Genomic DNA, 26985 nt, shown 5'->3' with positions numbered 1-26985 from the left:
ACAATGAGCTAGGCAAAGATCTCAGTCTTTCTCTTGTACATTTCATCTACAGGTCTGTGGTCCTTCCTTGACTTTCATTATTAAATCTGCAGCATTATAAGTGTTCAACTAATACAGACACAAAGGGGTTACTTTTTATAGCAGAATTCTAGAAAATGTACTGTGCAATAAAATTACCATAAATCTGTACCCAAATAACCAGGCATAATAAAATTAACACAGTAGCAGTGGTGGATACAGATGTATTTGCAAGGCATCTCCTTCTGTTCTGAGATTTTTTTTTTTATTTCATGATTTGTCTGTAGCATGCTACCTATGCTGTTGGGGATGGTAATTTCTGTAGTGTGATGATAAACAAGACTCATTGGCCAAAGAGAGATCCCTTTGACATTGCTATGGTGAATGTACTTCATCACAGTCTTGTTGTGAATTGCTGTCAAATAGCTTAGCTTATATGAAGCATGAATGATGTGCTGGAAAGATTAATTTTGTCAGGTATACCTATGACAAGGGTAACTAACATCTCAGAAGGGAGAGTTTACAAGCACTTGCATGATTAGCCCAATCATCTTGTTTCATAATTAATTATGTTTATTCATGGATGAAGCTGTGATTTCTCTCTGGAACCAGGAAGTTAATCTCTGATAGCCATAATGAAAAATAAAATGACTCTTCCAGAACCACCATCATTTTCTGTGAGGAATGTAGTCTTAAGTCTTTAGAATCCTGATGCTGTTGTGAATGTATGTGTGTTTATAATCTGTGTGATTATGGAGTTCTTGATTTTTCTTTCAAGTTAAAAGTCTGAGGACTAGCCTTTACAGTGCATGTGTTTTGCAATACTTTTAAGAAAAGGAGGACAGAGTTGAATCCACTGACTGAATTCTCTTTGTCTGTGCCTCTTAATAGGACAGGTATTTTTGTGTTATGGAAAAAGACCTCAGGTTTTACTGGCGAAGACTATTCATCTTGAATTTGTTAGAATTGGATTTTGATGGTGGATAGCTGGCAAGAGCATATACATGTATACCCTCATTTTCCTTCTAGAATTGACAATATTTCTAATAGTGATCAGTAAATTCACTTCATTGCTATTAATATTAATTGCATGAATATGTGTATTAAGTAACCTTGAGAATACATTGACTTTTGCTAGTGCCTCTGGGATGCTGTATAGTAAAACACCGGGCAAAGCTCTGATCAGTTTATTATTTCCTAACACTGACTTCTGCTGGAGACCTTTAAAATAGTTTAAGTTAAAATCACGTGGTGCTATAACAAACAATTTAAGGTTTATCTTCTCAGATTTAAATTTTCTGTGTGGTTTTGGTTTTTGGTAAGTCTTGTCGATTTTATAGAACCACCATTTCTAAAGTCCAGGGTTTTTTTCATAAACAACTTTCCACTTCTGTTCATGGCTCATCTTCATCTCTTTATGCTTTCTGCTATATCTATATTTCTTTTAAATCTCTCATCTACTTTGTCAGCTTCAGGAAGGGAATCGGTGTCCTCAATGGATAATAAATTGCTTATGGTGAACTATGCCCATTTTTGAGGGATTATCAGCATATTTGGTAACCTTTTTAGACTGGTATAAACTACAAAAATTCTTTAATCACTTCTTTGCTTTTTTATTTAATACAGAGATAAAAAAATACCTTAAGATAATGATCATTCCTTACATTTTCATAGTTCTATATGAATAGTCCTTAGTTTCTGGTGAAATTCATAAATTTTACAAAAACAATAGTTAGACAATTGTAAATTCAACCTCTTGAAAATTATATATATGGAAGTAAGGTAACATGTGTGTTATGATGTTGGCTATTGAAAATTAACAATGCACCTGCCAATGGTAACCCAATTTGACAAAATAATTGCTTTCAGTGTTTGACTTAGTCAAAATTTTACTGTTTGAAAACCCCATTTATTCTGTTACACCATCCATGTACGGAGATCCTAGGTGCTGTCCTCTAAGAAGGAATAGGTAAGACTATTGTTCATTAATAATATAATAATTTAGTGAGAATAAAAAGATAATAGGTGGGTTATAGCTAAATGACTAAAGATCTGAAGTAAAATATGATTTTGGCTTGGAAGAAATTTGCATTGAATTTGACAAGGATAGAATTTGTGGAAAACAGTGTGTGTAAAACAATAAAAATGAGACAGGGAACATAGGAACATCTTGAAGGTGTTTAAGTCCTAAATAAAGCTTCTGAATATTCCAGATTTTTTTTTAATCCTGACCTAAAAACTAAGATATCTTTTCTTTTTTTCTTCTCTTTTTTCCCTCCTACTTTTCCTCCTCCTTTTATTACACATGGTGAAACTCCCATCTTGAGTGCATGTTTTGCTTCCTTTCCCCTACCAAACAATTTAGCAAAATCTGAAAGCCACAGATTTCCTCAATGCAGGGTTTGGGGTCTGGTTTGCCTCCTTTAAGAATTGTTTCTAATTGTAGCTTTCAGCCTGTGGAGGGGCTAAGGTTGGCTTCCACAGAGACACATCATGAAGGTGCAGAAACAACCAAAGTTCACTTTGCTATTTTTCAAGTCTGGTTTATAAAATCCTCTGTTTTCCCCTCTAAGTTAAGGTGATCAAACTCTTACCATGACCTTGTGATTATCTTTTTCTCCCTTTTTCCTTTTCCATGGGACCTCTTTCTTCCTACTTGTTTATACATACCACCCTTGAATTCTTTTCTAGATTGAAAAGAGATAAACATTTTCTTAATACAGTTACTACTGTACAGGTAATACTCTTCTCAAAAGTAAGATTAATTGCTGTTCCAATTATTCAGTGTTTTGGAAGATTCCTGCATGATACTGCTGTGCTCTGAACTTAATGAAATAGCATCAAAATATACCAGGATGTTACTACTAATAAAAATTCAGGTTGTTCAGGCACAGCATACTTGCAATATATTTCATGGCTCAAAGGATAGTGTGTATGTATTGCTGATGTATTTATTAAGTACTGTATCAGCCTATAGACTGGGTTGTAGGGAAAAGAGATTCATGGCTTTTTGGGAGCTGCAGAAATGATTATTTCTGTGCAGCAGCTGCATGAAATCAAGACCTGTCCCCCTGTGGTTCAGCTGAGTGACCACATGGGCAGCTGCTGCTGATTTCAGTGGTGAGAGTGACCTGATTTGGCACTGCCTGAAACATGAGGTTGGTGGTCATGAATGAGGCATGTAAAGGAGCAGGAGAGAGGATGGCAGGCAACTGGGCCATTTTGTGCTGTGGATGCTGAGAGCTGGTGCTGTGCCACTGCCATGTTCTGGAAGGTGTGAAGGAAACCTGCTGTATGAATTCTCTGGCTGTCAGAGAGCTGTGGCCCATGGTGGTTTGTCTGTGGTGCCAAGAGCGACAGGGACTATGTTGTGGCTTATAATTTATCCAGGGTAAGCCTGGGACTCTCAGGCCTATTGCTGTCCCTAAACATGGAAAGAAAATGGTACAGGAGAAACAACTCCTTCTCCCTTCATTTGGTGGAGTTTGGTTGACTGGCTTGTTTGTCCTGGTTGCTGCTTTCTGTAAGGGAAGAATGGTAGCAGTTGTTTAGGTTGATGACCAGATTCATTAAAATCCAAGAGATTTTTATCACTGACCTCAGTGTAGCCAGGTAACTGTGTTTATCCCCTGCTCTGGAGGTTCAGCTAATAGCTCCTTGAGTAACAGGAGAACAGTCATGCTTATCAAAGAGTGGATTGTTAAACATCATCTACTGCTAACATGGAACGGGAGCAATTCACTCAGTGCTGTCTTATCAACTGCTTACAGCCATACTCAAATCAATTAAATTACTTAATTTTTCTGTATGCCATGCTTCCTGTCCAGAGCAATGGTCAATAATAATGCACAAGAGAGATAATTCTCAGCAGTATTAGATGGGATCAGCTACATAAATGTCTATTAATGCAGCAATTTTGAGATAAGTAAAAAAGCAGCTGTGTTGACACATGTGAAGATGAATGCAGAGGAATAGATTAGTCTCAATTAACTAATTGCTTCTAATGAAGTTCAGAATATTTTGGTTTCATTACAGAATAATTATTTTAATTGCAAAGTTAATTTTTTCTGCTCGTGAACAGGAGAAATGTTAATATCTCTTTATATTGTTGTACAGACCACTTTCTGCTTCTGAACAGATCAACTTTTTAACAAAAATAAGACTATATATTCAGCAGCAGAAGTACGATGAAGCGGTAAGTCTGTTTTTGCTATATGTAAGGGGTTTTTTCCTTACATTGAAATTAACTGAGAAATAAAACTTTTTTCCTTCCTTATGATACACATCTCATTAACTCAAAGCCCCACTGTAAATCCTCAAAATTTTACATTTTTAGACCAATTCTAATAAATAATACTGACTTGCTGTATTTTTTATCATCCTTAAACTGTTTGTTACTATTTCATAGTATAATGACACACAGTGTGTGTTTTTATTTTCCACACTAGAAAAGAGTAAATGGAGAGATAAACTGAGGAATGTAGTTCATGTTTGCACTACTTAGACTGCTACTTGCATGAAAAGAAAGTGTGGTATCTTGCTTCATCGTAGTTCCTGCCTTACCTGATCCTTTTTTTCTACCTGAACCAGCTGTGCTTGGTTTTACTTTCACATTTCAGTGTGGCAGACTGGGAGCCATACATTAAATTATGCTTCTCAGTTCCAGTATTACTTTCCTAAGCATTTGCTAACACTCACTGTGTGACAGGGTACTTGATGGGTGCAGTTCACCAATGCTTGTATTCTGATGTTCACGGAAAGAATTTGTAGAGCTAAATGATACCAAGAAGTCTTTCATTTTAACAGATTTGGTTTGGTCATTGACTTCTGTGTTAAAAATGATGAAAATATTTAATATATAAGATTATATTTAACCTGCCAGGCACATGGCAGACTTCACTTATGTGTTAGGGATTAGTTCTTTTTTCCTAAATTATTCTTAGGGTAATAAATTACTATTTTATGCACAGGACAGCTAAATCTATTTTATGCTTTTTTACTTGCTTTGTTGTAACTTGGAAACTATTCAGCTAAATAAATTGATCTATTTTGCTGTGGGAGAAGGTTTTCTTTTTGGTTTCTTAATACTTGTACTTAGCTGTTACGTTTACTGATTGGAGACATTTTATACATTTCAAGAGTAGAACTTGTGATTTTGAATTGTTGCTTATATGTAAATTTTACTCCTTGTTTGTTTGAGTGCTCCAGGTATTCAGGTTCACTCTTGATCACTCACACATCAGACTTGTGCCTGTGCCTTGGTTATCCTCAGCATCCTGTATTGCAATGCAGAAAGGTTCTTCCATTCCCAGAGCCTGGGGTTTGGATGATTGTTTGCCTGAACCTTGCAACTCTTTACATGGCAAATATGCATTCAGAATTGTACAGAATAGATCTCTTTGGGGGTGAGTTTGCCCACTGGCAGACTTGTGATCTCTTCAGTAGTTGCTGTACCTTTTCCTGGGTTTGTTGTTGTTGAATCCCAACTGGATACCTGCACATATAAAAAAGCTTCATTGTGTATGTTCACCTTGTTATTGTACTCTTGCAAGTCACACAGATGAGCTTCCCACCTTTGGATAAATCACAGCACACGCAAATGGCACGGTGGGAAAACCCATGGTCTTTATCATGGTGTCTCCCCAGTAGAGGTATTGAGTGAGGGGACCTGTGATTAGACTGGATACAACCCTTCTTGTTTCCAAATGGGTTTTGAAATTGTCCCGAGAGTTAAAAGCAGCTGTTCTGTAAATGCATCTGGGACTCCAGTTTAGTTTCTGAATTCACTGCTGGTGCTTGTGGTATCAAGTACTACTGAAGTGGGGAACATCCAAACCCAGGCAGGGAATGCTTCAGGCTGTGGAGAGTGACCATGTTTCAGATGCATCCATGAGCCTTCTCCTGTGTAAATGTGCCTTCAGAAGCACATGTTTTTTAAGGGAGTAACTTAACAGTCAAATGCTTGTGGGAAAACCAAATGGCATGCTTGGTAGCAGGTGATGTTCAAGGTGTGCTACCTGTGTGGCATTCACCTTCTAACCACTGGACAGGGAGGATGGTGGAGGAGCCAGGTGATGGCTGACTTGATATCCAACAGGTGTCCCAAGCACTTGGTGCTGGCCAAAACTCTACCTGAGCATGGAGAGGACACATGTCCAGGAGTGGTGGAGCTGCTTGAGCTCCAGTTGCTGGCAGTTAGGTTGGTTTGTGGAGTGGGGAGCTCACACTCTTCTAATGCTTTACTGAAATGTTTTGTCTGCCTCCAGGTATCCCTGTGCAAAACCCTGATTAACCTTGCTTTGGAAGGCTTGTCTTACTACCACACATATGATAGATTATTCCTGGGTCTGAGCATTGCCCTGAGTTTTGTGGGCTGGACAACTTATGTGATTTTGGTGATTATCAAGGCTCATACCAATTTGACCAAGACTGTTCCAGCTAATAAAAAGGTAGGTTGGAAGCATTCGAATTTTTTTTTTTCTATCAGTTTTCCATATTACATGCATGCTAAGTGACTCTGTGCAGGATAAATGGAATACCTTACCTTGAAAACTTCTTTTGATTTGCTGTGGAAACTGGCAAGCCTGTTGAATTTTCCAACTGCTGTAATCCTGTGTGGTGTTGCTGTTAAGTCCATTGATTAGGATCAGTATTCCTAAGATATGTAAGTCTGAGTGTGTTTCTTCAGTTTTTCTTCCTACAGCTTTCCATTTGAGTTTCTAATGCAAGTGTGAGAAAACATAGTGATTTGAAACTATTAAAGGGCTTGTCTTTAACGAGGTTCAGTTTTCCCAGGTTTAATTACCCAGGTTTAATTTTCAGTATTAACAGCACTCTGTTGTTTGGAAGAGTACAGATTTCAAGCTTCTAGTTTTATTGATGCTTCTTCACTGTAAGGCCAAAAAAACACCAACCAGCATGTAAATAATTCCTGCCCTCTCTGGTAATTTTACATCTGTTCTTAGAAACTGTGCAGTCCAATAATGGCATTTTTAAGGTGTATAGCCTGTTTTGATAGGTGAGCTGTGGTTTCACAGAGCAGTGTGTTCTTTTGCTCTTTGTGATTTGCAAGAAGACTTTAAAGATGAAGGAAGCTCTTTTTGACTAGATTATTATGGTTTGATTTTTCACAAAGTATAAAATTCTAAGAATTTATTTTCAGTCATTCATCAGGAAAAGAGACCTCAAAAAGGTGAAGAAGAAAAAAGCTAGCATTTCACTAGAGAAGGGTTAAAGCATTTGTGGGGAAGGGGACATTGTCCCAAACTTCAAGAATTTGTTTCAGAATAAAAGGAATTGTTTCATTTTGTAATGTAGGTGAGAATAAGCACTCGCTTAACATCTTTACTGCCTTCAATATATTATTCTGAGAAAATTCCTATCATGCTGTCTTGAGGTTTTTACTACTGGCTGAAATGAGATAGTCTTGACCTTTAGTGAAAATGCTCAAACAAAATTAAAATGGAAAATATTCATAAGTGCTGTGCTGCATGATTTAGTTGTTCTTTCATCAAATAACTGAGAGGAAATAATCCAGAATGCATGTTATGTTAGATACAAACAAAATAATTACAATAAGTAGGCTGAGTATCAGGCATATTAATAACTGCATTAAGGAAAAATTTGCATTCTTAGTTGACATAGATTTTAATTTTGTGTATTGATTTTACTTGTTGAAGACAAATTTAATGCTAGTGACACTGGCAGAAAAAAAAGTTGGGTATCTTAGTTCTTCATCTACAGAATTTGTCTTCAGTTTTCATAAGAGGCCCTTTTCTGTAGGCATAATTTCAGTGTTCCTAAATACTTGGAGAATCACAATGTGAGGTTAATGCTTCATATAGGGGATTTATTTGGTTTGTTGCTGATATTGGAGCAACTTAAAGAAATTTGCTGAGTGACTAATCTACCACTGACAAATAGTCTCCTGCAAAGCACACCCTTATGAAATCAAGAAGCCTCTGAGTAATGAAACAGCATGTCCTCTATATATCATCTTTAAAAGTTTTTGGCTTCTTATGCTGTGTATGAAAAAAAAGATAATTTTTTTCTTTTGGTGTAGAATGATGATTTTCCTAGCAAGAAGTATAACCTTTAAATTTATTTTAGATATTCACAGAATTGCAAATCTTATTTCCACTTTCAATGCATGGCTGACTATATTGGACTCTGTAGTATTTGTGTCGCTGCATGGAATAAAATGTTGATTGTGTGTGTTTACTCATTCAGTGATAAATTATACTCCATGCATATCATATATATGCATATTCATTCTGTCTATATGTCAGCAAATGTAAAATTTCAAGCTAATAAAGCAAAATTGCCCTAGGTCAGCTTTCTATATGACATATCTTTTCTTAGGTTAATGGTGTATCTTAGCAAAAGTTGTATTTTAAAAATAATTTAGAACTTGCATTTGCTGTCATTTTAGATCAAGGTAGTTGTACATCAGTTACAGGGAGGGGGAGCCAGAAAAGATGTTAATCCATCTAGGTGAACTGTGAGCTGATTGTCTCTTCTTCTCAGCATATTTAACACAGTTGTGTATCTGTCTACCTAACTCTTTCAAAAAAGTAGCGTTTGTGCAGAAGAAAACAGTGTCTGTCATTACCTACACTAAAGCTGCCTTTGCTATGTCAAGTTGTAATACACACAGATGAAATTGTTTATTTAAAACTTGTACGTAACTTTCCCTTACCAGTAGTTCTTCTGGTATTTGAATGTCCCTGAATAAGGAAGAATAGTTTAATGACCTGACAAAAGGCAGATGTAGAATGACTGTTTAATGCTTCTCTTTGCACAAACAAGGGATTTCTGCTGATGATTAAGAACTGACCTGCCTATCTGAGATAACCCATGTAAAAATGTTCCTTCTCTCTTTGATGTTTCTCCTTAAGAGTGTTCTCAGTGTGAGGAGGTGTTTCTTTGAGCACAGAATGTTCCAATCTTGTATCTATTTTTTTTCTGAGAAAAGCCCAAAGCGGTACCTGTAAGTCAAGATGAAATATCATGAGTTGTAGCTATGGGGCTTTTAGAGCTGTGCAACACTAGTTCTCTGTTGTATTTTGAAATAGCGGGTCCTTTGAGGAAGGAAGTTTTTCCTGGGGAAGGTTGGTCACAAGCCTCCTTTTGCAGCTGTTCCTAGATCCTGAATAGTAGTGAAGTTTTTTCTGGTAGGAGTTAATGCTTAATATTTTAATTTAATTAGTTCTATTACAGATGTCTCAGGCAGGAGGAGGAAATGTGCTGATGGAATTTTCATTAAATGCTTTGACTGTAAGGCTATGAACTTGAACTTGGTGGCTTATATTCCAAGCCTGTTTGTAGAATCTAAATTTGACATTTCTTTTTCCCAAACCCCTTAGCATCTCTGGCTTCAGATAGATTCCAAGTATCCATTGAACATAAATGACATTGCATATATTGGGCTTCCAGATTGTACAAATATGTCTCTCCCATGCAGATTTTACTGCAGGACCTTATGAAGAGGCACATTTAGAATTAGATCTTCAAATCCTATTGTTGTTTTTTGGGGTGTTTTTTTTGTTTGTTTTTTTTTTATCTGGCTGACAGCTTTGTCTAGAGTTATGTAGAGACACATGTCAGCTTGCATGGGTGTGTTAAAATAGCATTTGTTGTACAGTGTAACTAACAAATGGAAAAGAGAGTGTAATTTAAAGCATTTTATTGCTGTTAAAAGAATTTTGTCCAATGTTTGTATTTCAGAAATCTACTGTTCTCTTCTATGGTTTTGCCTCTGCTGGAATGATAATAACTTTTTTCCTGTTGATTCAAAAATGTCCTTGGACATACTATATATACTGTCTCTTGCCAGTGCCAGTATGGTATGCAGTTGTGAAAGAGTAAGTAAACAATGCAATTTATTACTACTGTTTTATAAGACCCAGTCTGGACTTCCTTTTTGTAGAGAATTCAATTTTTCCCATAAATTTGGGAGAAAACTTCATTAAGTGTTTCCTGAGACATTCCAAAGGACTCTGGTTTATATTTCAGTTGACATAATGAGTAGTGTCCAAACTGACTGATACAGTTGCCAATTCTAGAAGATCTCTTTTCTATTAGCAAAAATAAATTAAGCTATTTCCATGAAAACATAATTTTAGTACTCTTGCAACTGTTGCAAAAGAGTGCTAAAATATTTGCTAATACCTGTAGCAGCTGACTTATTTTGCAAAATGATCCTGCAAAGTGTCTAGTCTGTGGAACACCAGCTACTTTCAGAGAACACATGCTAGTCATGTTGAGGAATGTGCTCCCATATTGAAATATTTGTCTTGTTTGGGTCTCCTTTTACTCCAGGCCCAAAAATGCTTGTTATCTTCTGATTCTTTTTACTTTCTTGATCTACTGGCAATTTGTAGCTACCGACTCAGTATTATTCAGAGAAAATGAGACCAACTGCAGTTCGATAATGAGCTGTCTCATAAAGCACAGGAAAAGCTAACAAGGAAGGTTTTTCTCTCTCTAAAGCTTCTGAATGTTTCATCAGTTATGACAGACATTAAGCACAACATAACCAAAAATATTCATATACTCAGAGTCAATTTGGGTAGTGAATAATCTGAAGCTTGTCCAGACACTGGTGAAGATGTGCCAAATATGGGAGGAAAAAAGCTGGAGGATTTTATTGTAGATTTTCTATCAAGTAAAACTGGGCAGAAGGATCATCTGGCCATCAACCATGGGGTCTAGGAAGGAGTAGCAGTACCTCTGACTTTTTTTGTGCTCTGACCCCATCCTTGCCCTGTGAAGGTAAGGTGCTAAATTATTTATGTGTTTTTAAAATGAATGTCATCTTGCTCCATCATTTTGAACAGAATTCCTGTCATTCAAGACCTTGCCACAAATGTTTTGTCACTTCATATTGGTCAATCTATAGGATTCCTCTTGGTTTGTGTACTGGGAATTGAAATACTGGTAAGTATTTTATCCTTGTGTATCAACAGGGTATCTCATTTCTTATATTTTACCTCTTTGAGGAATTTGTGTTTGATTTTCAATTCTGTCTTGGATTTTTTTAAATTAGGTCTTCAGCTTTTTCTACCGCTCTGCACTTTCTGTTGGCCTTCTTGTCTTTGCTGGCTGGCCAGTGATCACACAGCTGTGGGTTCAAGCTAAGGTATTGTATTGCTTTGGTGAACAGCTGGATTGCATCTTAGGATGTTGGGAGTACTTTGGAATGCTGCTTTAGAGTCTTATTCAGTTATGCTCTGTTTCCCATCTCTGTCATAAGCTGCATGTAGCAAAGCAAGGGAATTTAATATGCTCTGGATAGATCTGTTTTACAGCAGAAGTAATGAGAGTGCTTCAGAGTTTTGGGGTATCTATGGGTTAGCTATCAGTTTTCTGTTGTTGATGACTAAAAAATGCTTGACTCAATTATAAGAAATGCACATCATTTATCAAACTGTTGCAGTGACTATGGTGTTGATGTGTATGATTGGTGAAAGTGTCACCCTTTAACTAATATGATCATTTATTAGAAAAAATATTGAAGATAATGGAAAGACAATTGTCAGCTCATTATTGTCTGCAATCAGCTGGGACAACAGAGGCAGCTTTCTGTATTGTTTTTCTTAGGAAAAAAACTCCACCTTCATGAAGTGGCATGATATTTAATTTAAGAGGCATTTCTTCAATTAATTGATTCCAACATCTCTTATTTCAGGGGATATATGAAACCTAGGGTTCTGGGATAGAGAAGATAGAGAAATGGAGTCAAATTGCTAAGTCTTTGTCTCCAACAACTGCCAAGATGAAGGCTTGTGTTTGTTTAATTTACAATTTTTTGTTCTAGTTGAGTAATCAAGTAACTTGTCTTAAAGGTGGATATGCACAGATGATGTTTGTAGCATGAAATTTCCGTTCAGTAATATGAATTTGACTTGAGCTTGAAAAATTTAAATGAGACAGCTCTTAATGTTTTAGTTAAATAAAACACCCAGGATAGGGGTTTTTTTTCATCCTAGCAAAGAGTTTCAGGAACTACTTAGATGATTATATAAATGAAATTATTTTCTGTATTACATTGAAGTGTTGTAATACCAATGACCCCATGGTGTTTTTTTAAATTTTTTTTTTAGTTAATCCTTGGTGATGCAGGGTCTTTGCTTATGGGAGATGCTAGTAGCTGTTAGTAGTTCACTGAAGTATTTCTTTATGATTAGACAATTGTCTGTCCGCATGACCTCCTTCTTCTTCTAGACAAAAGCATTGATCTGGACTCTCCTGTGTGTGCTCCTGGCAATATTTCCATTAATGCCTGTTGTAGGAAGAGAACCAAACATTCCTCTGGTGTAAGAATCTCATCTTGTTCTTTAAATTTTTTATTCCCTCTTTGATTCAAAATTTAGGCTGCCTTTTGGTATTTGTGAGGACCTGCATTATTGAAAGCTGGCTGAGACAGGAGTTGAAATTCAGGGTTTAAATAACATGATTATAGAGACCTTAGGTATTCACTAATGAGAATGAGAATAGACTTTTAATTATTTCGCCACATCCATTTGTTCTTTGTGTTTTTCCATAATTTTTTGTCACAGGAAACATTTCTCACAATATGAAAATTTGCACATTTTACAGGAAAATAAAAGGCATTATTAAAAGAGAAGCTTCAGTGGGGTGTAAATATGGTCAACAGCACTATCATACATAAATAAGAATTTAGGCAAAAGCTATATACTTATGACAGCATCTTTCAGAATTTGTCCATTCAATTTTGAATAATTTAGCTTTGATTAGCACTCTGTACCTAATGAGATATTCAAGGAAATAAAACAAACATGGTAGGCAGAGCTCTCTTCTTCCTCTTTGTTTCTGTCTCTTCTTTTTCCACTTCTGCTTATCTATCCAGAGTCTTCTTTTCTGGTATTGCTTGTCTGATTTTCTACAGTTGTTGTTGTTTATTGTTTGTTTTTCTAGTACATCTTTGTTATCTGTCCCTCTCCTCTTGTGAGCCACTCTTTGGGCATAGGAGCATTCTGTCATATCTGGATGCAATCCAGGTGGTTGGCCTGAAGGGTTAGGCTTGTGGTCTCTTTGTAGTTACTGCAGGAAAAGTGAATTTACCCCAGGGTGCAATGGCTCCTGCTGGCTGTGAGAAGATACCATGCCTCAGCAAAGCCAGGATGGGATTTGAACAGTGAAGTATGGGATTTGAGCAGTAATATGTGATTGCAGATAAAATTATGAGCCCAAATATTTTCATTATTTGCATTCTCCCTCCCTCGGTATTTTCCACTGTGTTTTAAATCTATCTCTGAAGTCCTGCTGGCTGTGAGAAGATACCATGCCTCAGCAAAGCCAGGATGGGATTTGAACAGTAATATGTGATTGCAGATAAAATTATGAGCCCAAATATTTTCAAGATTATTTGCCTTCTCCCTCCCTTGGTGTTTTCCACTGTGTTTTAAATCTATTTCTGAAAACCCTTCTTAGTCTCATTCCTTGGGCACATTAGAAATACTGAGCACAGATTTGCTTTGACTGTGTTACAGCCTCTCAGCTGTATAGACACATATATGTATTTCTGCTGGTCCAAACTGAGGTTTTTTCCTTCTTTAGAACATATGTGCACAGCTTGGAAATCAAAATGGAATTAAATTGCCTACAGATCTTCCTCTCTGACACCTCTTTATGTTCACCTTGCCCAGCCTGTACATCTTTCTATTTATTCTTCTGATGAAACATTTTACCTTTGAACACTCTGTTTGTCTGAAACTTTTCAAGGGAGTTTTGAAGCTGGAAAGTTTTGAAGCAGCAATTAAAAATATATGTGACACTTCAGGATGTTGCAGATAAGTTGATGCTGGGGGAGAAGATACAAGAGGGAGAAATCAGAAAGCCAGTGAGAAATCTGTGTTTCTGTTCTTGGGCAGTGGTACTGTCAAGTCAGGGCTTTTCAGTACATTTATGAAACTTGTATGGTAGGAGCAAGGAGCTCCTGAGTCAGCTCAGTCATAAAAAGGAAACATGGGGATGAAAGCAGGGCTAGATAATCCAAGAGGAACCTGGAGATACTGAATATTCAGGATAGATTAGGAAACCCAAAGTGTTCCTGGGGTTGAATCTGGTGTGGGATGTCAAGTGCAACAAGACAGTGTACAGTAGCAAAAGAAATTTTTTATGATGTTTTCTGAGATTTTATTGTTCTTTGGCTTGTTTTTGCAGAATAGCAGCTGGTTTGCTGACCATCTTGATATCTTTCTTCTCGTTGGCATCTCTTTGTAAAAGTGAAAATAAGTACAGAGATAATGAAGATCTGAAAGTATATTTTTATCAGGTCAGTTGTTACTTTTCAGTAATTCTGAATGTTAGAGGGTTTTTATGTGCAAATTTTTACTTCTAAGAACATATTTCTACCAAGGCCACAATTTTCAAGAAAAATATGATTTTTCCTAAGAGTTTTCTCCTTGGTTATTTGAAGAGGACCATATGCACATCTTTAAACATCATCATCCTGTGTTCTCAAAAGCCCATCCTGTGCATAATTATATTGCTTCATATATCAATGTGCATATAGATTTTGATGCTGTGCTTGGAGAGTTTGAGAGTTTTTCCTTCCTTTGGTCTGTGGATATCACTTCCAGTGACCTTTGCAGTAGTTGCATGTGCAGACTTAGGCTTGCTGGTTTGGGAGGCTGACCTAGTTCTTGTTTCTGGCTGTAGGAGAACAATTGGAGACTGATACTGAGCTGGTTTTTTGTTGGTTAAGTCTTCTTTCAGGTGAATTATATCTTTGTGAAATAGGTAGGTTTTTTCATGCTTGGAGCTAATTAAGTTCTAGAGAGCTTTAATATTCTAATAATATCTTGCATGTCTGCTGTCCTCTTTTTTTGCCTTTTCTTTTCCCCTCAACCTATTACAAGATAATAGTTTAATTTCAGGACCAGCTTTATCTGTTATGATTTAGTGTATGCTGGAGCTTCTTGCTGAGCAAAGCAATGCACTCATTATATCAGTGATTTAGGTATGGAGCTCAAATTGGTTGAAAGGAGGAAGGGAAAGAGTAATGAATGCTTAAAATGGCTTTAGCTGAGCATGAATGCATGTCAAACATGGTGGTGATGTCTCTTAATTTTTTCAGCCTGTATGTGGAAAAGAGATGTCAGTTCCTTTCCTAAGCATTTAAAACATAAATTTCCAGTGTACGCTCAGCAATGGATTTCTTGCTGGAATGCCTGAAAAAAGCTTACACTGGGTGGGGAAGTGAGGGAGCAACCCAGTAAGTCGCTGGCCAACCTCAACTTGCCACACAACTGCTGCAGTATCTCATGATGATGAAGAAATTGGTGCATAGTGAAAAAGTAATGCCAGACTATTCTTGAGCAAACATAGAGAATCAGGAAATTCACTCACAGAGTGATACTTAATTAGAGGAAAATGTTCTGCCTGCTTATTCTGGAAGTAACATCTTCATTTTCCTCCCAACTTTTAGGAGGATCATAAAGTTCCTCAAATTGCCTCTTAATCAGAAGATATTTTACAATAGTGACATCTAATTACTAGTCTCTATTAGACTTTTGTTTCAGTACCTTAATTGGAAATGGGAAATATGGGATCCACCATTCACATTTTGGGTAGAGGAAAGGATTGGGAGGTGAGATTATTCAGATGCAGAGGGATAAAAGGACATTACAGAGGCATTATATGTGTTTCTAAATAAATTTCTTGGTTTGAGGTTAGGTTACATTTAGTTGCTTTGAAACATACAGGAATACAAAAAATGCTTGTCAGAATACTGGTATTTCTAGTCAATGAAATTCCCTAATTCTACTTTTATATTTTCTTTTGAGTTGGACTTTTCAGTGGGAACAGGAAGGGATAATCTTCAAAAATGCTCATTTTAAGATCCTGAATTTTGGTTACAGCTCCCAGACAGTTTTAAAGATGAGATGAATCCCCTAGTCAGGGGAAAGTACCTGTTTTGCTGTGACAAATGGTGATCAGGCCTCTGGCATTCAAATAGATAAGCACACTCAATCAGATTCCTGCTCTGCATCTGACAAGGGATTTCTTAAAAGTAGGTTTTGCAGGTGTCCCCTAAGTGGTGTTTGGAGGCAGTCATTAAAGGTTATGCCTTCCTCTGATAATGCTGTTACTTAATGTTTGGGGTCACTGATGAGTTAAGCCTAAGCCAATCTAAGCAGTTGATTCTGTGATCTCTGAGAAGTCATTCAGTAATGATGAAAACAGGAGGAATTCATGATCCATCAGCTAGGCTGCTGCAGTGCTTACTGTATAACTTAATTTTTGCTGGAGAGAGTACCAGTTTCTCTTTGCCATCCATTTCACAGGTGATGCCCAGTTTCTGCCACACTACTGAAATATGCTGTTTTCATTGGTTCATAATGTTGGACCAAGTTATTCCCAGGATGCTTGGACTTCATATGTTTCCAAGGTCATCAGTTTATTAGTTTCCTCTATTAGAATTTTGGAATAATTTTGGTTGAAAAAGACCTGTAAGATCAAGTCTAGCCATTAACCTAACACTGCCAAGATCACCACTAAACAATGTTCCTAAGTGCAACATCTACATGTTGTTTAAAATAGAAGTCAACAGTAGGGAAACCATGTCATTCTGATGGAACCAGGGGACAGGAAAGGTGTTTCAACCAGCCTTGTGGCCAGATGTTCCTAAGTGCAACATCTACATGTTGTTTAAAATAGAAGTCAACAGTAGGAATCCATGTCATTCTGATGGAGCCAGGGGACAGGAAAGGTGTTTCAGCCAGCCTTGTGGCCACCTGATGATGCTGGTTCCCTGCCATTCTCCCTATGGGTCCTTAGGGTGCTTAGGAGAGCTCCCAGCCGGAGTGGCTGGCAGTGTGGGGACTGCAGGTGTCACCCTTGGTTTCTTCTTTGTAGCTGTGTCACCTACAGGTGTGTGTGTCTGAGACCTGCTCTTAAGTTGTTCAAGAATTTTCTCTGAACATCGGAGAGGGTTTTGAAGGATGGCGGGAGACAGATTCTTAGCTCAGTTTGCCTCTGCAAGTTTCTTCTGCTCAGTTCCACGGTCTTGGAAGTGTTGGTGAAAGCCAAGACCAGTTTGAACGTTACTTAAAATGTGAACACAGATTCTCAAGAGCACTTGCTGAGCCCTTCCCTGGACGCTGGCATGGATTTAGCAGCAGTTCCTTGTGCTTACTAATGTTCCCAGGTCATCACAAGTCTTCCAAGGCACAGTATATATTATGGAGGGTGACACAGAGTCAGTGCAAAGTGACTTCAACAGTGTCTAGGGGATATTGGAGGAATTACCAGAGCTCATGATACCAAAAAACTTGATAATGTCTATCAAAGGGCCCAAATATAGCAACAAAAGTGTCCAAAATAAAATATCTGAGGTCAAAAATTCCCTGAGCTTTTGGATGCCTAATGTTTTGACCTTGTGTATTGATGTTGCAGAGAAATATAAGGTATATGTTCTTGTGGCCTGAAATTAAATAGAAGTAGTAGATACTGAGCACCTGTGAAACTTGTCAGAAAAGAATGCTGATGCTAAATGTATCGTCTGGGCTGATCCCACTAGGTATCACTGCAGTCTAGCAGGGAAATAGCAGCTATTCACATGGTACAAAGTGATGGATGTGAATGGTGTAGTTGCACTGAAAAGGCACGACTGCAATTACATCTTGTAATGCAGTTTTAAAGCACGTGTTTGCAAAGTACTGTGCATGCTTGATTTGCCTTTTAGTGGAACTGCAGAGTTGTGAATAAATAGCAGTAATTGAAAACTTGGCTCAAGCATTTTCTTGGATAATTGTCACCTTTCAAAAATAACTGACTCATGGGGTAATTTTCGAAAGGTTTTTTGCACGTACTTGATGACTGAATGGTGTCTCGAATTAGTCAAAGAAAAAAACCTCTCCAACTTCTCTGCTTCTGCAAAGCCAAGGGTTCTGCTTCAGGTGGTTCAGTCAATTCAGTTGGGGGGCAAAAAACCCAACAGCTTCTTTCCATCTCCTAAAAGCCACTTCCAATTTGTTCTGCTGCTGCTTGTCTACTTCCAGGACCCTTCCCCTTCTCCCTGTACCCGATTCTGCAGCAAAGCCAAAGGCTCTGCTTGTTCTTTGTGGCTGCTGTTTGAGGACAAGCGCCCCTTGAAGGACTGGGGGCTTGTGTTTTCTGTGGATTGCAGGCATGTTTAAATAGTTACTCTTGACAAAGAGCATAGCATAGCAAATCATTGGTCCAGGTCACTTGTGGCTACTATTCTAAAATAGCACAAATAAACAACAAGAATGATAATAAAAAGTAATCTAGATAGAAGGTTTTAAAAGTCAGTAATTGTAAGTTATAAAAAGTTATAAATTCTGATACTGTCTTTGACTTCCTGTTCTTGTGGTGATTCAGATGAGGTGTTTATGCAACTCTAAAGCATATTTACGTATTTAGGATGGAATGGCAGAGATCCATACATTAATTTTGTGTTTCTTTGCCTGATTTCTTCTTTCTAGATGTTCAGTGTTGCACTTTCGACATATGTTGTGGGCAGTACCCATAACAGTCTTAAGATCAAGCAGGGATTACCTGTAATGAATCAAATTATTAGCTGGATGACACTAGGTAAGAAAATCTTCCCTCTCAAACTTTTATGCTGGCAGTTTGTGGAGTCTGGGACTGTGTGGGGGATGATGTCACTTCTTCATTAACGTATTTTCCTTTATCTGACTGCTGGTAATTCTGTATGTTTGCTTTCCTAAGTGAGTTTTTTTGAGATATGTGTTAGTCTTCTGAAATAATTGTCCTTTGTAACTTTGTGATAAAATGAAAAAATACCTTTGATTTACAAATAGCTTTATCTTCTATTTTTAGTGTTCTGAATATTTTGAAGACTACTTTTAGGGATAAATGGCATAAATGCCCTTTTTGTTTCACTTGGAGCTGGATATGGACGATCTGAGATGTTCTGCCATCAATCCAGTTGAGCACAGGGAAATGACCAAAGGTTGTTGCTGTAATTCAATGTAAACTTGAAGCTTCAGCAGATAGCAGTGACCCTTGTGGAAGTGATTTTGAGAGCTGCTTTGCAAAACACCTGTGAAATAATTATGATAGTATATGTTTGGTATCTGTTAGTATGTAATATTAAAGAAAAAAGCAGTTTGCAAGTCGATGAATTTTTCATCACTCAAAAATCTTAGTGTGATTAAACAGAGCAAATGGAATTGTTACTAGACTTCTGGAATACAGTGAAGCAATACCTTTCATATTTCAGCTATAAAATAATTTCTGTAGGGCTCCATTAAAAAACGTTGAGCATTGTTTATCCCTGAGTGATCTGAAATGAGAGATTTGTTTTAGAGCTAAACATATCCCATATAAATTTTGATAGCAGCTTTTTGCTACAAGTTGAGATCAGGAATTTAAACATAACTTAATGAAAGAACTGTGGCCCATGTACTTGCTGGTTGTCTTGTACGTTCCTGTACTGGTGACATTGTTTTAACTTAAGCAGATCTTGTCAGATTTAGCAATCTTGCTTCTGTTTGAGCAAATGGATTCAAGATTAAGTTCAGTGATTGTGATCAGTGTGTGTGACCGATGCTTTTTTAGTAATGCATTTTTCTTTGGAGCATTTTCCTTTCCATCATGCTCCCCTAACTCTTTGTAGCCTGCTAAGCTAAGTGGGGATCTCTGTGTGGATGAATTTCTCGCAGTTGTAAAGTCAATGAAATCGATGAAGTCCTGTTTGGCTTACAGGAGCAGGAATTGAGTGTAAAGGTAATATTTCTCTCCTGTGTAAGGATGAAAGAAAAACATTTTTCATCTGAGAGATGATTCAGGCAGTCAAAGAGGTTTAGAGTTATGAGGAAAAAGTATATTAAAAATTCTCTTTGTTGTGGGTGATGATAAAAATAAAGCTAACGGTGAAGTAAACTGTAGGTACTCAAAATATCTACTTGCTGCCACAGTAGTGTTGAATATTTTAGCAAAGTCTTTCAGACTGGAAGTAATCATTCTAAGTGAATATGATATACAAGATAGGAGCTTTGTGTACTTGCTGAAATTGCTTTCCATAATTAAACACAGAAATAAGCAGGTAAAACACTAAGGCATCCAACATGTCCTCAATACTCCTCTTGGAGAGAAATGCCATGTCATTACCATAACTACAACTAGCACCTGCCTTGTTGCCAGTGTGTACCACAAACGGGATACCATAAGAATTAAGGTTCCAAACTCTACTGTAGCTTTTCCAAGGTTGGTGGGATTACAGGTGGTCCAACTCCTCTTTGTCTTTTTGCGTAGTTGTGGAAGAATGGCACTGTTATTGAACTCTTTTTGCATTTCTGTGTATTTATAGAACTAGAAACACACATTTAACAGGATTTGTTCATAAAAATACTGTTTTATTATTGTGTCAGGATAATATTAATAGTTCAGAAGTTTCCTAGGGAATTTTTGCCCCCCTTCTCAGCTATTTATCCTGATTAATATGAAGCCTAACTTTAAATTTAAACTTTGACCTATTTTTTTCTGTTTTTTTGGAGAAAGACTGATGTTTGAGGAACCAGGCAAATGAATTCGTGATGGCTGGGTTCCTGTAGGCCTGTGTCCAAGTGGCTTTAGCTGTAACACTGTATGGTTCATACAGTGTACTTCACTGCAAACATTGAGGCAAAACCAGGAGGTGTAACAATAATTCAATTGCTTCCCATGTTCTTCAGAACCTTCTTAATATTAGCAGACATTTCTAAATGAATGTATATTATGTCTTAAAATGTTCATCTCTGAGAATTTATCATAGCAACTTGCTAATTTTTGAGGGATTTGTGTCACAACTGTGTGTAGGGGTCATATACAGAAGTTTGTGTAGGTCAGCCAGAAACCTACAGATCTTTTTATGATTAATATCTCATGTATTGCATCAGAGATGGAAGAGAAAGACTAATAATCACCTACTAGCCACTCATCTGTTCTCATCTATGATTGCACTCAGAGTGATACACATCTGATATGTTCAGTGTCATTCACAGAGGCCAGTTACCATGCTGAATTTTATTTCCAACTGTTCTGACTTTCAGCGAGGTCCCTGGAGTTCCTCCTTGAATTGGCCCTTCTTGGAGCCACTTGAAGTTGCTTATTCTGTAAGTGTAGCAGTGGCCAAAGCTGAAAGGCAGGAAATAAAACATACTGACCCTCAGGACTCAAAATCTTCCACACCTCTCTTTCATTGATATGTTCACTATGAATACTAATGGATACAATGATGATAATCACAAGGGAGTACTTTGCATATCTTATAGTTTTGTGTTCCTTAGAGTGATCATTAATATTGACTAAGTGTCAATGCAATCTTTGATTTAGTAATGTGAAGTTCATATACTGCAATGAAGAACCACATGAATGTTATTTGTCAGCATACTTTTTTAGAAACATGCAGTTTTCATATTAAAAAAAAAAACATGTTTAAAGATCATATCACAGCAATGCTTGTCCTTCTCCCTTTCCCTTCTTCAAGCCCTGGCCATCTTCCTTGTTTTTCTTCCTCTTTGCCCACTTCTGTAGTAGCCCAGTTCCTAATCTAGTTACAAAGAATAGAAGGCCAGGTTGGATGGGGCTCTGGGCAACCTGGTCCCAGTGGAAGGTGTTCCTGCCCATGGCAGGGGGTTTGGAACTAGGTGATCTTTAAAGTCCCTCCCAACCCAAGCCTTTCTATGGTTCTAATCCAGTGGAGCAGTGCCTTTGTCACTGCAGTTTTGGAGCTGCCAGAGGTCCTCAGGGCCGTGGTAAGTGGTTTTCAGAGTAGTATTGAACAGTCAAGTTTGACTGGATTTTAGGGTAGTGCTTTTACATCATCTTAAAAATGTATTAACATTAGTAAATGAGAAATTATAAAGACTGTGACATGGAAAGACAGAAATTAAAATGATACAGAACTGAAATTACTTTTGATGAATGTGAAACATTCCAAACATTGTATTTTCTTTAGCAAAACTAACTTCTGAAAATAGAAGGTCATACATGATCTGTATTGAATTTCTGTACATAAAATGTCAGGAGTTGAGGAAAGTTATCTTGCTGAGGATGCAATGTTTTGCATGTTGTGACTGATGTATCTCTTTTTATTGCAGTTTTTTCCCCAGCGTTGCTGCTACTGAGCCCCACATTTCTCTTTGAGAGACTGTTCAGCATATTGCTCTCCCTGATGTCCACCTACCTGCTCCTCAGCACTGGGTACTTCATTCTTACTCTGTTTGAGTTGGTTTTACATACAAAAATCCAGGACTATATTTGAAACTGCTTCATCTCATGCACATTTCTGTTAAAGGTGTAACATGTGCTTCCAGCATTTATCTCCTTGTTTAGTTTACCAAATAAAATTTCAGGGAACCTTTTATGTTCTTCCTTGTATTATAAACACAGTTTGTTGACATTCCTTTCAACTAGACAAGGCAGTGGCTGGAAGGGTGTATGTTCAAACAGTCTTGCACCAAAATAAGAAAGTCTGGTTTAGTTTATGCCTTTTACTGTTTAGACGTGTGCTTTTCGGCTCACAAACAAAAGGAAATAGCATCTCTCACAGCTGCTCAGCACTGGTGTCTAGTTATGGCTTAAATGATGTGTGCCAGGAAACAGGTAGCCCTAAAATGAGGGAAAATTGTATTCTGAGAGATTTTTGTGGAAGTAATTTTTTTTTTCAAAGGGATGTTGTTTCCCATAAAGACTAGACCTTGCTTCTTTTTGGATAAAAGTCAATTCCTCTGATGCTTTAAATGAAGAAAACACTGTGTCAGCCAACCCTTTCTTTTTTCTCAGACATGGTAGTTTTTAAGAGCATAATTAATGGGGAGTATAGGAACTGTTCTTTCCGCCTCCCCTCCCACTTATCCTCTGGATTTAATTACACTGGAAAATTAAGTGGAATAAAACATCTTGCAGCAGACATTTTGCAGTAGCTGCCTCCTGTGGATACTCTCATTTTAGTTGAAGCATCTCCTTTCTTTTTTTTTTTTCCCCCAGTCTTCTGCCTCCCCTTCCTCCCACTTCCCCATTAAGATTTTGATCCTAATGTTACTCCTGACTGCACACACATTCTTGCACTCAACCTTCTTAGCCTGTGCTGGCTGCTGTATAAAGCACAAATGTTGCTCTCTCTGAGGCTGGCAATCTCCTTCTCTGTATTTTGGCCCTGCATCAGACCACGTAAATGCTGACAGCTCTCTGCTGGCTTCCTGCAACGTCCAAATAGATGAAAAAATTTTGGAGTGATTCTTAAAGAAGAAAACAAAACCTGAGGCACTGGTGCCAAAAGTGTCCAGTGTTTCTCTCCTCAGTGCACTCTTCTAGCATGTAGTGATAACCCAGCACATTGCCTGGGTAATTGCAGCCCCTCTCTAGGGCTGGTTTAGTGGAAATACTGAAGCCAGCCTAAAAGCATGGTTGCATACAACCACTTGTCATCAACTCTGTTGAAGGCATTTAATCTGAAGGCAAGTGTAGACCATTATAAGGGCTGTAGTGTTTCTATTATTGACAGCATAACTATTTCATCTTCATATTTAGCTGCCTGTGGTTCTGATAATTAAAATGGAAATGTCTATTCAAAATTTTTTATTCCAATTTAAATTGCTTTGTAGCCCAGCAGAAGCAATCCCAAGATTGACTGCAGTGATTTCCTTATTTTTTAGACAAACAGGTGTTTGTCTAAGAAGGAAAAAATAAAAAGGGAAACATTTACAGTCTTGTCAGTATCAGTATTACAGTCAGTATCAGTATTATAATTTTATCCTGAAAGAAAAAAGCCTGGGAGGTACTGTAAAGTGCAACTGGAGAAACTAAATGTTATCCAATTTCATTTTACACCCTTATGTTATCTGGGGGTATTAATCTCTCACATAAATACGTTCTTACTTTGGAATTTGAGTGCTGTAGGAGCCAGAAGTACTCCTCAGAGATTGGGGGTGTAGCTAGAACAGCTTAGTGGCCATGGTTAGAGTGTGACTTGATGCTGTGCTTGTGAAGGATTGAAATACAGTGAAGAAAAGAGCATTCCACTGAAGTGAAATGTAGTGCTCCTTTTATTATACAGATGTGTCTTTCCTTAAAACAAAACTGGGATCACCATAATGAGTTTGTGTGATTAGGTCCTAAAGAGACACCATCTGTAGCTGCTGTTTAAGTTGAACTGTAAGCCCTCAGTTCCAAGTGGGTCTTATTGAGAAATATTCCATTTTACAAAAATTTAATGTCAAATAGGTTTGGGGTTTTTTTTCTTGTTTCTTTTGACTTTATTCCAGTTTTGTTAAAATTAAAAAAGGTGTTCGTCCACCATTGTGGCAGACTTTGAACAAAAAAATGCAAAACATGACAAAGCTGAAGCAAACTCTGTTTCTCCTGCTTTTGCCATTTAACTACTTTATGGCTTTAAAATTCAACCAGCTGTGGATATTTGGAAATGGGGAAAGAAGGGGGAAAATGCCACTAAGTCTCGGTATATTCTTTGTGTGAAGAAAAAAGAAAAGAAACACGTCAGCATTTGATGTTGATCAGTTGTCAGCAATTGCACTTACTATGATTATTACATTACTTTTCAGATATGAAGCTCTCTTTCCACTTGCACTGTTTGGTTTGATGTTTGTGTGGATAAATATGGAACAAGAAGCACTGCAGCACTATGGTCTTTCACTCAGACCAAAGGTAACAGCTCTTGACAGATTTATCAATGTAATTAGCAGCCTTATTTGAGGGGCTTTTTTTTTGAGAATGTAATAAATATTCTGAGTGGTTTTCAGAGAGCAACACTTCGTGTTTCTTTTCAGTTTGGGAAGCCAGTATTAGCTGTTTCATGAACTAGGAATATGACTTTGTAAGTAAGATTTGTAATTCATGTTATGGAAGATATTGCACATCAGAGCCATTTCTAGGAATGCAGGAAGACAGTCTGGCTTACTAAGACGCAGTGGTATGGTCTGTAGGCTACAGAGCTGTCTCTGTCAAGTGCAGTGATAATTCATCATAAGACGCAGTAGCTCTTCAGAGTAAGTGCAATGTGGCAGTAGCTTTTTTGGTCTCATCACAGATTCGTGAGTGAGAGGCTGAAATGAAATTATTTGATTTCTGAAAAAAGCCATAGGAAGTATTAGAAATCTTAATTTGACTTTGTCCTCTCTTTGGCCAAGGATGGAGACTTATTTCTGTTTAGATTGACAGGGAACTGGAGACCAGCTTGGAACTAGCACCTTCTCAGATTTGCCTGGAGGAGGAAAGGGAGTTTTGTAATCAATGTAACTTCTTCACCTTAAAATTTAGTATATTGTCAACAATTTGCAAAGGCCATGCTGCTTACACTGCAACTTAGCTCTTAGGTGAGGTGTAGAGTTGAACAAACTGGGCCTGTGCCTCTGTTTTGGTCAGATCCAAAGTGCCAGTTACAGTAGTTTGGGTCCTTGGAGACAGGTGGGTGTGCACCACAGCTCTCCCTGGCTTCTCCCAGATGAGCCCTCCTGGCTACACATGCATGGAAGTGGCCAGAGTCACTTGAAGAAGAGTGTTGGTACACATCTTTCCTTCCTTTTGCAGCTTATAATAATTAGGGAAAAGTCCTGGAGGTTGAAACCTGAGCCAAGACAGTCACCAGAGTGAACCTGACACGTACTGTGGTTTTGTGGTGCTCCTACAAGCAAGACAGTTTTGAAACTTGAGAGAGCAGGCTTTACCAATTCAAAGCTAGAAAAGAGAAATACAAATAGGAATAATTTTATTTTTATGCTGCCTTTACTTATGATTTGTGTGATGGTATTTTGTAGCATCTTAAGCAATAGAGATGGAATCTGAATATCACAATTATAATTAGTGTGATGCCACAATTGTGACTGAAGGTGTTTAGCATCTGTGGGATGTATTTTTTCTTCCACTCTAGAACCCACTCTATCTTTTGCATCTTCTTACAAGCATCTGTGATGCTGGACTAGCTGCTGTTGGTCTGGTGTTCTCTTCATTGTAAAATAAAATTCATTTAAAGTAGTATTCAACACTGATAAACACTTCACTAATCAAACGCAAATTCATAAGAACATAGGTAGGCTGTAATTATATTTTGTCACTCACTGTTTGTCAACATTCACTCGAACCTTTTGATTTCATGTGAAATGAACAATAATGCTTACCCCTGCTTCCTATATTTACATTAGAAAATATCATTCCTAGAATGCCTGTTAATATATACTGCAAAGTGAATCTTGTATTAGATAATGCAGCTCAATTCTCTGATGATGAGAGATTATTTTAAATTAAAATGTTATCAGTCTTGAATGTCTATTACTTGATTTTTTTCTTTTTCCCAATGTAAAGGAGTTCTCTGACCTCTTAAATGCCATGAAGATAATTTCTCTTCAAGTCAAGTGATATTGTGTAGAGAGCTGAGTAGAGGAGACGGAGAGTATTTTACTATTTTCACTCACAAAATAAGTCAAATGAGGATAATTGCAGTCTTTTATTTCTGAGGATCTTTATCCATATATTCATGTGAGCAGTGGAAGAGTATGTGTGTAGGAGGAATATTTCTGATGAAAAAGATGGTTATAAGTCTAATGCATAGAAGTTAATTTTTAGTGTAGATAACAGCGGAAGCTTCACTGTTCATTTGATCATCTCACTTGTACAGTCTTTCTGGCAGATTCATTAATTCAGTAAAGTATAATGAAAACATGAGAAATGTTTGCAGTCCTTATTATAATACTCTAATAACAGGCAATAGGGAAGTAGGTTTATTTCTCATTCATTTCAGTAAAAATATAGTGGCTCTGTCAAAGTCCATTAGTTCATATTTGGTGTTGATTCCTTCTGCTGTCTTTCCAGCTTGCTGTTTTCAACTTCACCTGTACTATGGATATAACTCAGTTTCGACAGCTCCACCTGGATGATGTCCGGAGGTCCTTCTTCTTTGTATCCTTTGGTTGGTTGCTGCACTTCAGGGCAAAAAAAAAAGGTTTCAAAAGGACC

The 26985-nt window shown here is 37.4% G+C and overlaps 1 protein-coding gene across 4 annotated transcripts in view; it reads left to right on the top strand.

Annotated features, from left to right (window-relative positions):
• PIGN (phosphatidylinositol glycan anchor biosynthesis class N) overlaps nt 1-26985 on the top strand; it is a 100745-nt gene that overhangs the window by 56185 nt on the left and 17575 nt on the right. For all 4 annotated transcript variants that reach the window (XM_039721942.1, XM_039721933.1, XM_039721950.1 and 1 more), the window contains exons 13-23: nt 4135-4213; nt 6285-6467; nt 9745-9881; nt 10857-10956; nt 11066-11158; nt 12244-12335; nt 14206-14317; nt 18495-18603; nt 22116-22218; nt 24579-24681; nt 26842-26928. In XM_039721942.1, the coding sequence (XP_039577876.1) occupies nt 4135-4213; nt 6285-6467; nt 9745-9881; nt 10857-10956; nt 11066-11158; nt 12244-12335; nt 14206-14317; nt 18495-18603; nt 22116-22218; nt 24579-24681; nt 26842-26928 (1198 nt within the window). The remainder of the gene's footprint in view (nt 1-4134; nt 4214-6284; nt 6468-9744; nt 9882-10856; nt 10957-11065; nt 11159-12243; nt 12336-14205; nt 14318-18494; nt 18604-22115; nt 22219-24578; nt 24682-26841; nt 26929-26985) is intronic.

This window comes from Passer montanus, unplaced genomic scaffold (genome assembly GCF_014805655.1).
Source record: "Passer montanus isolate IOZ18808 unplaced genomic scaffold, ASM1480565v1 scaffold107, whole genome shotgun sequence".
Lineage (NCBI taxonomy): Eukaryota > Metazoa > Chordata > Aves > Passeriformes > Passeridae > Passer > Passer montanus.
Note: the sequence above shows the minus strand (reverse complement) of the source record. Positions and strands in the feature narration are given on the sequence as shown.